This window comes from Physeter macrocephalus, chromosome 16, assembly GCF_002837175.3.
Source record: "Physeter macrocephalus isolate SW-GA chromosome 16, ASM283717v5, whole genome shotgun sequence".
Classification (NCBI taxonomy): domain Eukaryota; kingdom Metazoa; phylum Chordata; class Mammalia; order Artiodactyla; family Physeteridae; genus Physeter; species Physeter macrocephalus.
The window spans coordinates 24,750,004-24,762,489 of NC_041229.1; the positions used below are offsets into that span (position 1 = coordinate 24,750,004).

A 12,486-nucleotide genomic window follows, 5' to 3' on the forward strand; every position below is an offset into this window, starting at 1 on the left:
AAGAGGGAGGAGATATGGGGATATATGTATATGTATAGCTGATTCACTTTGTTATAAAGCAGCAACTAACATACTACTGTAAAGCAATTATACTCTAATAAAGATGTTAAAAAAAAAATAAAGATGTTAAAAAATTAAAAAAATGCACAGGGAATGGAGGAAACATATAAGTAACTAAATTTCTACACTAAAATGTGGTAGAATCCTTTGTAAGCATTAGAATTGTATTCTGGAGTAACTAATAACATAAAATGTCCATAATATGCTTATCAAATAGAAAAATGTTAGAAAAGAACATGTGTGGAATAATATATTTTTTCTTTAGTAAATAAAACAAAAAATTTAATGATGATATTTAAACAAGGAGAAAAAGACTGGCAGGATATACAACAAAAAGATTAACAGTGGTTTTTCTGGGTAATGGAATTATGAGTAATTTTTCTTTTCTTTTCTGGTTAAGTATATTTTCTTTTTTTAATATGTATATATTATTTTATTTAAGAAAAAAGTTATAACTACAATTAAAATGTATAAAATGATCACCAAAAATCATTACAAAAGTACATATGAATTTTCTATGTGAAGTCATATTCTGCTGAAAGATAAAAAGTGGATTTATTATGTTTTGAAGTCTGAAATTCAACTGTTTTAGTCAAATATGACCTAAGATCTGTTAGGATTTAGATTATCAGCTTCCAAAAAAAAGTAACCCTGAAAATAATTAATGGGACATTTTAATTAGATGAGTGAGAAATTTTACAAAACCACAACATGGTCTCTTGGAAAAAGTTTTCCATTCTTCCAGCTATTAGATAGCTATGACAGAAGAAAAGATTGAGCAATATCCTTGGTAACTTGTTATCAGCCAAATGGTAATGATATTAACTGGTTGGCATTAATCCTATTACAAGTCAGGGATAAATCTTTCCATGATATCTGCCCTTATTGCACCCATGTGCAAATTCCAGTAAAGTTTGCCCAGTATGTGGGCCAGCTTCTCAAATGAAGCCTCTGTTAAGTCTATGCATTAGGACTCCATAATAATCAGGTTCTTGTAGTACTAAATCGTCCTAGAGAAAAAGGTTCTAATTACTGTTTAAGGAGTATTTTTGTATTCAGCTTACTTAGGGTACAAGCCAATTAAATTAAACTACAGAAAGTTTCCCCTATGCAACTTCTTCATCAGATCTATACAAAGATGTGGCTTGAGACATAGAAGTGTCATCTTAGGTGGCAGGAAGCATCCAGATGTAGAGTGACTTATAGCCTATCTAAAATTTCTCCCACTGGCCTCCTTGCATATGAGAAGAAAATGCCTGGGGAATTGTTTTGAGTCAAGACAGTCTTACATAAAAGGAGAGAAAAGACATCATGTTCTATGCTTTTCTTTTTCTTTTTTTCAATTCCCCTGAGGGTATTCACACTGTCAAAGACAGGGAAACCCAGTGGAAATCCACAGTGAGGAGTTAGAGATGATGCATCATTTCTTAGGGCTCACTGCTCTGTGAGGTGTATCACAACCCTCTCACATAATCATAGAAACAATAACACAAATCATGAAAGAGAAATGCTCATTTCAATTGTGAACTGACATTTATACACTGCTTCCTTACCCTTTCATAATTTCTGGGCGAGTGTCCTGATAATGTTATTTATTATCCAGGATATATTTTGATTTTTTCCTTGTTTTTGTAATGGGCCAACATGCCCACAAATATTTCATTAAAAACCAGCTTGCTATGCTAGGCACTGTACTTTCTTTCTACGCTATGTATTATATTTTTTCAAGCCAGATCATCAGATCAAACAATGCCTTGACAGATACAATTTATTTTGCACTTAGATCGTAAATGTAAGGCCAGATCATCAGATCAAACAATGCCTTGACAGATACAATTTATTTTGCACTTAGATCGGAAATGTAAGGCATGGTCAGAGATGGAAATACCAGTGCTACCGCTTACTTTGGAAGCCCGATTTTGGTGAGAGAACAAGTACCCAAGTTGCTTTCTCATGAAAGGACCAGATCAGCAAAGCCTCCATATGAGCATCTCAGGATGGCTGTTCTTCACCATCAAGTGCTACCAAGAGATCACTTATTAAATGTTTGGACCTATTTAAGTGCCTCAATTTGTGGGTAAACTGCTTAAGGTCCAGAGAACAATCAAAATGATTAAATATTTGGGGAGAATGTTAAATTGGTTTGGCATGTTTACCCTTAAAGGAAGAAATTAAGAAATGAATCTTTAAAGCTTTAAAGCTAATCAGTAGTTGGTTTAGGAAAAAAGAAAGAAAGGAAGGAAGAAAGGGAGGGAGGGAGAAAGGGAGGAAAAGTGTGTCTCTTTCCAATCTGAGTTTAGGAATAGGAACTTTTGGATTTATAGTACTTTGACTCCTTTTAATTTCCTTTATTTCCTTTACGTTTCTGACCACATGCCTGGAGTGAAGGCATCTCAGATGTACCTGTGTAGCAGATCCCATTTGCTTTCTTTAATCCTATCCTTCTGTTCCTATTCTTAGAAGAAGAATTACTGCCACACTCTCTCCACCATCTGAACCCTATGTTCAGAGGGTTTATAGCTGTTCTTGTTTTGTTTTTATCTCCTAGCCTGAATCATCAAACCAATAATCTTAGTTTTATTTAGAGGAATATTTTGCTTTTATACTTCATAACACTAGACTTAGTTTTCTTATTTCTGATGGAAGATTCGCAAATCACTATTGAAAAGATCTGCTACATTTTGTAGGAACAACAATCAAATTCTCAAGACTACAAGGAGAAAATACTGATCACCATCTCTTATTTTTTTTACATGTGTGTTTTTGGTTCATTTGGGTTTTTTTTTTTTTGTTTTTTTGTTTTTTGTTTTTTTGCTGTGCTGCGTGGCTTGCTAGATCTTAGTTCCCCAACTCAGGGATTGAATCAGGGCCCTCCACAGTGAAAGTGTGGAGTCCTAACCACTGGACCACCAAGGAATCCCCACCATCTCCTATTTTTAATAACTATATTTATAGAAGGCAGTTTTTTTGTGTTTCTTTCTGTTTTCAATCATAGCTTTTTGATTGTGTTCCAAAAGGAGCCACTGTAGTTTCCAAAGATGAATGCCTTGCTTAAGCACTGGAAGAATCTGATTTAATAAAAAGAGCTACTTACACATGTTCTATTTCCAACATTTTCTGTTACTGCCATTTACTGATACACTGCAGAGTGAAGTTTAGGCTGAGTTCACAGCAGTGTCCTTCCAAAAGGCAATTATGATCACTTTTATCATTTAACATTCATCCTCTAGCTGGCACAAGAATAGCCACCCAATATAAATAAATTATTCAAAATGAATCATATTTCTGCTACCAAATAAAAGTGAGCTTCTGTCTTGTGCTTCTTTGTTAGAGGAATCCATTCAGCAGGGATGAGGTCTCTGAAACAGGAGGTGCACCTAGGACCACGTAGTCTCCTGCCTCTGGGGTGAGGGGGTGTGGGTACCTGTAGTACAACACTACTCCATCATCTTAAATTTGTGACTCTGACATCTTCTTTTGGAATAGTAAGAGAAAAATGGCTTATTTTGAACAGTTTCAATGAATTTGCTAATGAAAGTTAATTCTTGCTTGAAGAAATCCTGTAATAAACAAGAAGTACACTATTGGTGAGGAAGGATACATACAAAATAATCACAATTCTTGGATCAATCAACTTTCCTAAACAGAACACTTTTCATCTAAATGGCCATAAAGAACAGCAGACTGCTCAATGTTTCCAGCATTTCATGTACTTTCTAAAATGACATTTAAAAAAAATTTAGCTGCTCTATTGAAGTTCCTAACTAGGGGCACTGGCAGTCAGTTGGAAATTAACTTGTTAACAGGTATTTGGCCTAGTAAATGGGTCCCTCTAAATAATGAGCATCCTACTAGGAAAAGAGGCCACAGAGGACTTGATACATGAACTGGAAATGTGGAATCATACAAAGAAACCATTTGTGGGCCTCTAGAAAAACAAGATTATTTCCCCACATTGATCAGTGGTGAGGCAGTGTGGAGCCCCTGGTCTTTTCCATCATTCTTTTTTTTTTTTTTTTTTGGTCCCGTGGCATGTGGGATCTTAGTTCCCTGATCAGGGATCAAATTCACGCCCCCTGCAGTGGAAGCACAGAGTCCCAACCACTGGACCGCTTAGGAAGTCCCCCCTTTTCCATCATTCTTTATCTGAAGAGATCATGCTGCTTTTCAAAGGTAGTGGGTATAAATCTATCATGGATAGATATTATTCCAAATTCTATTGCTATAGTAAAGGGCACTATTTTTAATTCCAGGGAAATTTCATATGAGGTATTAGAGAGCAATAGCTGACTGTGGTACAACTAAAGTAATAAATAAATTAATGGTTTATCCTTTTCCTTTCAAAGAAAAGGAGATAAGTTTCTCTTAAATTACTAATGACATCACTATTCAAATAAAAATTTAATGATTAAATACATACACTTTCCAAGATTTATTTTTAAAATTCAGATTTTTTTCTACTTGGATAATACATTTATTAGCTTATTTATAGGGGAAGCAGCAAACACATTATGCTTTGACATTTAAGAAGCATTTAGACAGGGGCAATGACCAAGATGGTAGAGTAGGAAGACCCTGAGCTCACCTCCTCCCACAGCACACCAAAATTACAACTCTTTACAGAGCAGCAACTGATAAGAAAGACCAGACGACTAGCAGAAAAAATCTACAACTAAAGATATAAAGAAGGAACAACAACAAGACAGGTAGGAGGGGCGGAGATGAGGTACAGTCAAGACTGCTGGGCAGGCGACCCACAAATGACAGAATAATCACAATTGCAGAGGTTCTCCCCAAGGAGCAAAGGGTCCAAGCACAGCATCACGCTCCCCAGTCCAGGGGACCTGCAATGGGAAGATGAGCCTCCAGAAGGTTTAGGTTTGAAGACCAGTCGGGAGACCCAGAGTGTTGTGGGAAATAGAGACCACTCTTAAAGGGTGCACACAAAATCTCACACACTCTGAGAACCAGGGCAGAAGCAGTTATTTGAAAGGACCCTAGGTCAGACCCACCTGCCGGTCTTGGTGAGCCTCCTGGATAGGCAGGAGGCAACGGAACTCAACCTGGGGACATAGACACTGACAGCAACAATTTTGGGGAGTGTGTTCTACCACAGGGACATTTGTGCTGACAAGTGCCATTTTGGAATCCTCCCTGGAGCTTATTAGCTCTGAGACCTGGCCCCACCCACAAGCCTGTCAGCACCAGTACTGGGACGCCTCAGGCCAAGCAACTAGCTGGGCAGGAACACAGTCCCACCTACCAACAGGACTACTGCCTTAAGACCCCCTAAGCCCACAGGCACCCTGAGATATGGCCCTGTCCACCAGAGGGCCCAGGACCTGGTCTCATACACCAGGGCACCGGCACTAGCCCTGGGACCCCAGGGCCTCAGCTCTACCCACCAGCAGGCCGACACCAGCTCTAAGACCCTGGCTCCTGCAGCCTGAGACCCCAGGATCTGGCCTCAGACACCCAAGGGCAGGCACCAGCCCTGGGATCCCCTGGGCCCTGGCCCCACCCACCAGCGGGTGGATACCACTCTCGGGACCACCACAGTCCCCCCACAGCCTGCCATGTCAGAACCCAGCCGACCCACAAACAGGCCAACAACAGTTCTGGGACACCTTGGGCTCCTTAGCCAGCCACTCCAGGATCTAGCCCCACTAACCAATGGGCCTATAATAGCTTTGGGATGCCCCAGATCCTATAGCCAGCTGTGTCAGGAACCAGCCTCACCCAGTAGCATGCAGACACCACCCCAGGACCACCTCAGGCCCCAGATTTCCCCACCAGCTGGTCAACACCAGCTCCAGGACTCCCAGGGCTGTGCAGCCAGAGAACCCAGGACCTGGCTCTGCCTACCCCAGGCTGACACCAGTTCTGAGACACCTTGGACCCCTCAGCCAGCCATCCTGGGATCCAGCCCCACTCACCAATGGGCTGAAAGCATTTTGGGACACTCCAGGACATTCAGTGAGATGCATCATGAACAGGCCCTGCCCACCATCAGGCCAACACTTGATCCAAGACCCCCAGCCCCACAAACACTGGATCCCAGGTCCACCCACCAGTGGGCCAGCACTAGCCCCTGGACCCCCCAAGGCACTACACCCAGCTGCCTTGTGACCCAACCCTGTCCACCAGCTGTCAGCAGCTTCTGCACAAAGCAGGCCTGGCAACCATGTGACCGAGGCAGGGGAGGGGGTGGGAACAGCCATGCCTACCAGACCATCCACAGTATTCAGCCCACCACAGTACAATGACCCACACAGTCCACATAGGGGGCACCCCAAGAGCATATAGCACTGGTGACGAGAGGCGAGTGTGCTGCTGGGACACATATGACATCTTCTACAAAAGGCCACTTCTCCAAGGTTGGAAAACATATCCAACCTACCAAATATATAGAAATAAAAACAGCAAATTAGGCAAAATGAGGTGACAGAGAAATATCTTCCAAACAAAGGAACAAGATAAAACCCAAGAACTAAGTGAAGCAGAGATAAACAATCTACCTGATAAAGAGTTCAAGGTAACGATAGTAAGGATGTTCAAAGAACGTGGTAGAAGATTGGATGAACAGATTGAGAAATTAGAAGTTTTTAACAAAGATTTAGAAAATACTAAGAAGGACCAAACAGATATGAAGAATACAATAACTAAAATAAGAAATACACTAGAAGGAATCAACAGTAGCTTAGTTGATACACAGGAACAGATCAGCTAGCTGGAAACAGAGTAGTGGAAATCACTGAAGCTGAACAGAAAAAAAAAGAATATAGAATAAAAAAATGAGGACAGGGCTTCCCTGGTGGCGCAGTGGTTGCGCGTCCGCCTGCCGAGGCAGGGGAACCGGGTTCGCGCCCCGGTCTGGGGGGATCCCACATGCCGCGGAGCGGCTGGGCCCGTGAGCCATGGCCACTGGGCCTGCGCGTCCGGAGCCTGTGCTCCGCCGGGAGGGGCCGCAGCTGAGGGAGGCCCACATACCACAAAAAAAAAAAAAAAAAAAAAAAAAATGAGGACAGTTTAAGAGACCTGAGTGACAACATCAAGCATGCTAACATTCACATTATAGTGGTCCCAGAAGGAGAAAAGAGAGAGAAAGTGACAGAGAATATATTTGAAGGTATAAGAGCTGAAAACTTCCCTAACCCGGGAAAGGAAATAGACATTCAGGTCAGAGGCAGGAGAGCTGGGAAGCCAATACTCAAGTTCCCAAAAAACTCTCTCATGGCAGCCTCTGGTGAGGTCACCTACAGAAATTTGCCTAGAAAACTATTCAGGTTAACATATTTCAACAAGGGTGTGGAAACAATTTTTGTTTGTTTTTATGCAGGAAACAAAATAATTTAAAATACATGTATGTGTAAACATAGATGTACATGTATATGTGTGTATATATAGTGTGTATACATACACATATATGTATGTATACATATGTATATTTATCTATGTATTTACATACATGGTGTGTATGTGTGTGTCCTAAAAAAGAGAAAACTATGGCCAAAAGTACCAGTCTACAGTGAGAGAGGTATTCAAATATACCATAAATCTATCCCTTTTCAGGACTTTGCTTCTACATCTCATAAATAAGCTCAGTCAATGTCTCAAGCAATGATAGTCAAATTCTGGAATAACTACATGACCCTGCACCTTCAGCCCTTCAAATGCAGTGGAAATTAGTTGGTGGTGAATGGAAATACTACTTGATTAAATAGGAAAGTGTCTGAAGTCTGACTTCAGGTCTAGCCTCAATTTGCCATTATGAGCTGTGTGACTGTGGACAAGCTACTTTGTTTCTCTGAGGCTCTGCCCTCTCATTTGTAAGCTGAAGGGAATGGACTAGATATCTGGCTCTAAAATAAGGCTAGACACATGTTGTAAGGGAAAAAGATTTTTTGTTTGACTCACCCTTCTCTTTAAGGTATACATTAGGTCTGGGTGAAAGGGTTACCATGCTTCAGGGCTGTTTTATGCCATGCTTTCAAACATGTCCAAGAGCTGCACCCAACTTTATATTTGCAACTTATCTTCTACTCTCCCTAAACAGGGTCTACAGCCAACAAACCTGGACCACGTGCTGCTTGTGGCAGCTGGTCACAGTCTCTCAGGTTTTGTTCATAGGACCTTCTCCACCTGTTACATCCTCTGTCTCTTTCCTTCAACATCACCTCAGTGAAGCCTTCCCTGAATAGTCCCATCACAAAACAGCTGTAGCATATCACCAACCACATTCCTTCTTATATCATTATTTTGTATGTATGGCTTCATCTCGTTGCCAAGTGGTATGTTACTTTGGAGCAAAGGCCACCTCATTTTCACTTCTGTATCACCCAGAACACCTCACGACAGGTACACAGTACCATGATGCAAAAATTATGAGAAAAAACTTTGAAGTCAGACAGGCCTGCATTCAAATATCTGTGTGCCCTTAGATGAGTTTCTTAACTTTGCTAAGCTTTCTTGCCCTGTGCTGTAAATGGGGTATTAATTCCTATTTTATTACAATTGTTATGAAGAGAAAATAAAAATTAAAATGTGGCATAGTACTGGAATTATCACTAGTACTAAACGCTTTCTAAATGAATCAGTGGACCAAGATATTAATCAAGTTTGAATGACTTATAAAACCCCATTTACAGATTTTTTTGCTAATTGGAAGCCTTTATTTACCTAATCACAGTAGTAAAATATTGTTTTCCCCTTTACTGTTTCACAGCCAGGACTTGGGTACAAGTCTGCATTATATCTCAGTTTCTCCCATGGAGGTTTGAGTTTGGCAGATGGTTTCATTTCCTCTCTTCTGCCCAAGGAAGGAAAGTATGCAGTGAAGTCCATGGCCAAGAAACTGAGATCTTGAGGCTGAAATAGTTGGAAGCAATTATTTATAGGGGGTGACATCCCCTTTATTAGAAAAATACAAGTTGAGTTGAAATTAATGAAATATGTTAAACAAACTAAACTCTAAGCCTCAGTTCTATTTAGGGCTCAAAAAGTGTCACCTCTTTTTCTGATCACACATAGACACACTTTCTTCTCAGTTTTATCCCTGTATTCTTTTAATGCAGTTCATGGCTAAAGTCATAATGGGTGACTATGGGGTACTTATCCAATATCCCATACCTACTGTCAATTTAAAACACACCCTTCAGCTGGGTGTACTAATCCTGTAGCATTTATTTCTAATATCTTATGTAATGTTTTTTCTAATCCCTTAAGCTCTGAGTAGTTACACCATTGATATATGTGATGGTAGCAGGGAGTTAGAGAGAGAAGAATATGGGTTCTATGTATCTTAAATGTGGATTAAAATCCATTTTTTCCCACACCTGGTTTCTTTAAGATTAACTTCACTTCTTCTGAGGCTGTACATGGCCTCAGAAGTTGCTCATTCTAGAGCAACTCAGAAGTTGACAGATTAATCACTCCGTGGGCTTTTTAAATGTTGCCGATTCTTCTCAGTGAAAGTCAACTCCTTATTCTGCATAATGTATTTGCTGAGCTCAGGAATTAACACCTGATTTGTTCAAGTTATATTTATATAACCTCCTCTTTGGTTCGAATGAAAAGATTGCCAAATTGTGGGAATGGACTACAGGGAATAGAAGGCAATCTAAATTATCTGATAGTGCCTGTAATGCAGAATTATTACTCCTTGCCCTCCTATCTCTCCAATTACCACAAACATTAACATATAATGAACACACACAGTTATAACAATAAAAAGCATTAAAAACAAAAACTAAAGCCAAAAGCAATAATCAACAAAGGAGAAACAATAATTGAGTTTTGGGACTTCTCTGGTGGTCCAATGGTAGAGAATCTGCCTTCCAATGCAAGGGACGCAGGTTCAATCCCTGGTCGGGGAACTAAGATCGCACATGCTGCTGGGCAACTAAGCCACGCGCCACACCTACTGAGCTCACGCACCACAATGGAATGCCGCAACTAAGACCCAGCGCAGCCAAAAATAATAATAATAAATAAATATTTTTAAAAAATGATTGAGTTTCCTGTTATTATTTCGAAACGAATGGTCAATGAAAATCCTCAAGTTTCTTTCTTGATGTGTAATTTATTATGCTAGCTTCAGTTTCACACAAATTATCAATGTTAAATAATATTTATAAAACAAATGTGCCAAGCTAAAAGGGAAAAATTTGTATCAGAACATATAACTGATAGGGATATGCCAGTTCCATTACCCTCGGTGCTGCTCTGTGTGAAATTAGAGTGGTAGATTTTTCACTATATCAGTTTAAAATCATCAAATACAAATTATTTAAAAATATAATCTCTATTAAACATAGTGTTGCACCTATTCAATTTAACAAAAACTAACAGAAACAAATGCTACTATTTCTCCTAAAATGGCTGGTTTTGAGGTCACTCAAGTTTTTCTAAAACAAAAACACTGAAGAAGAAATTCAGTAGTACAAGTCTTGGCACAAACTTCACCACTACCACCTCCCCTTTTACAAAAGGGGCTCCTGACTTCTAAGCTTCAGCTAACACTAAAGCTCTCTGTTAACACGATTCTACAGCTAAAAAACACCATGTTTACACTCAAGGGGGATTTATAGATACCAATTTTTCATGAGTGTGTAAACAGATATGTTAATGTCATGGCAACCAAAAATGTATCGAGTTAAATACTTTGCTGGTAAATGACCTAGTGGTTTTTCAAATACTATCTTTTTACACATCTGAGATAAATAGGCTGAGGAGTATTCTGTATAATAAAACAAATGTTAATGCCTGTAAATGGTTTAATAGTGACCTTCTGAGAGGTTTTCACAATTCTAAGATTGAATTGTGAAACACCAGTAGCTACACCAATACATAGTGAATCCCACCCAAAATGACCTAGATGCTCCAGAAATAACAATGAAATGAAAACCAGTGGGAAAAAGAAAATCTTAAATTGCAGCCACTGAAGGAATTAAATCACTTCCTAAAAGAAGTAAACCCACTAATTATTTTCTTAGAGAAAATAGCCAGAACAAGGGATGAGAATATGCAATATAGGTAGGCCACCATCTTGCAGGAAAGAAACTCAATATTCTAGAAAGTGTGTCTTATTTTCTAACTTTCAGGACCAAATTAACTTTGTTTTGTCATATTTTAATATAATGTAAAATTTCTCTGAGAATTTTATTTATAGAATTGTGAATGACAGTCAATACTCTTGAAAATAATTATAACTATAGGTCCAGCTAAATGGCTTTCAAAACAAAACATGATCACTCTAAAACACACAAACATATATGGTACCCTATACAGCACAATCTTCAGGGAACCAAAAATTAATGCAGATTTAAGAGGCATCACTGAGGCAGGAAAAGCAAAAGCTTAGAACATATATTTTTCACCAAAAATGAACATTTGAAAATGCCTGTATGGTTTGGCCAGCCAACCAAAATCTATATTTAAAATTACTCTTTTTAGGAAAATGATTCTATACAAATTATATTGATTCCTTGACTACTAACGCCTCAAACCTGAACCTTAGGGCTTTAGAAACACAAGGCATCAAAGCGTGTCTGCCCCATGGTTTTGTGCCTATATTCTTTTATAATCTCTTTTAATCTCCTACTTGTAAGTGCTCTCTCTTAGCATCAGTATGGGTATAGAGTTGGCAGGGGAACCTTATGGCTACATTGTTCTTAGCCAAAATACAATGCTATTTTATTCAGTCCTAGAGAACTGGTTATAGGATCACAAATGGTGAACAGAAATATTATACTAATTGTTAAGGAAGTTTCTCCATTTCAGAGTGCTCATCCAGGAAACCATAAATACTTACCTCAGGAAGTGCTTCATTGTGCCTGTTTTGATTATCCAGGTGTTATACAAATGGTTCTCAAGTAATTGCTTCCAAATTTGCCTTTGTCAAAGTAAGTGTAAGCTGTGGAAGAAATTAGATATATTTACTGTTAATGGGACTGGAAATCCCAACCCCCAAATTTCTGCTTACTTTAGTAAGCAGATAAGGTGTATGCACCCAGAGCTTTACCAGCTGAACTGCCCACACAGCAATACAATTCAATGGATGGCAATTATAGCTAAAGCCTTTCACTTTATAATTACACAATTAGACTCTCATTTTAAGTCACTTGCTGGAGAAATTGTAAGTTTCATGAGCAATCCCTTCAATAGTAAACTTTTCCTCGATTTTGGATACTGTTCCTATATTTTGAAGAACAGTATTTGTATAAAAGATAAAAATGAAGAACGATTAAATTAACTATTCTGATTTCCAGATAGCAAATGGTCTTAAACCTGGCAGCCTCAACCTTCCAGAAGTACAACTCAAAAAAATAACTAAAAGCAACTGGTAATGTCTCTAAGCTAAAAAATAGCTGATAAAGAGCAAGTACTCCAAACAAATGAAAATGCCCCCGGCCCCATTTTGGGGGG

The 12,486-nt window shown here is 39.1% G+C and overlaps 1 protein-coding gene across 1 annotated transcript in view; it reads right to left on the minus strand.

Annotated features, from left to right (window-relative positions):
* ELMOD1 (ELMO domain containing 1) overlaps positions 1–11,967 on the minus strand; it is a 79,496-nt gene extending 67,529 nt beyond the window's left edge. Inside the window, exon 1 of the mRNA XM_007123073.1 lies at positions 11,873–11,967. Within this exon, the coding sequence (XP_007123135.1) occupies positions 11,873–11,889 (17 nt within the window). The 5' untranslated portion in view covers positions 11,890–11,967. The remainder of the gene's footprint in view (positions 1–11,872) is intronic.
* Between the last annotated feature and the right edge of the window lie 519 nt (positions 11,968–12,486).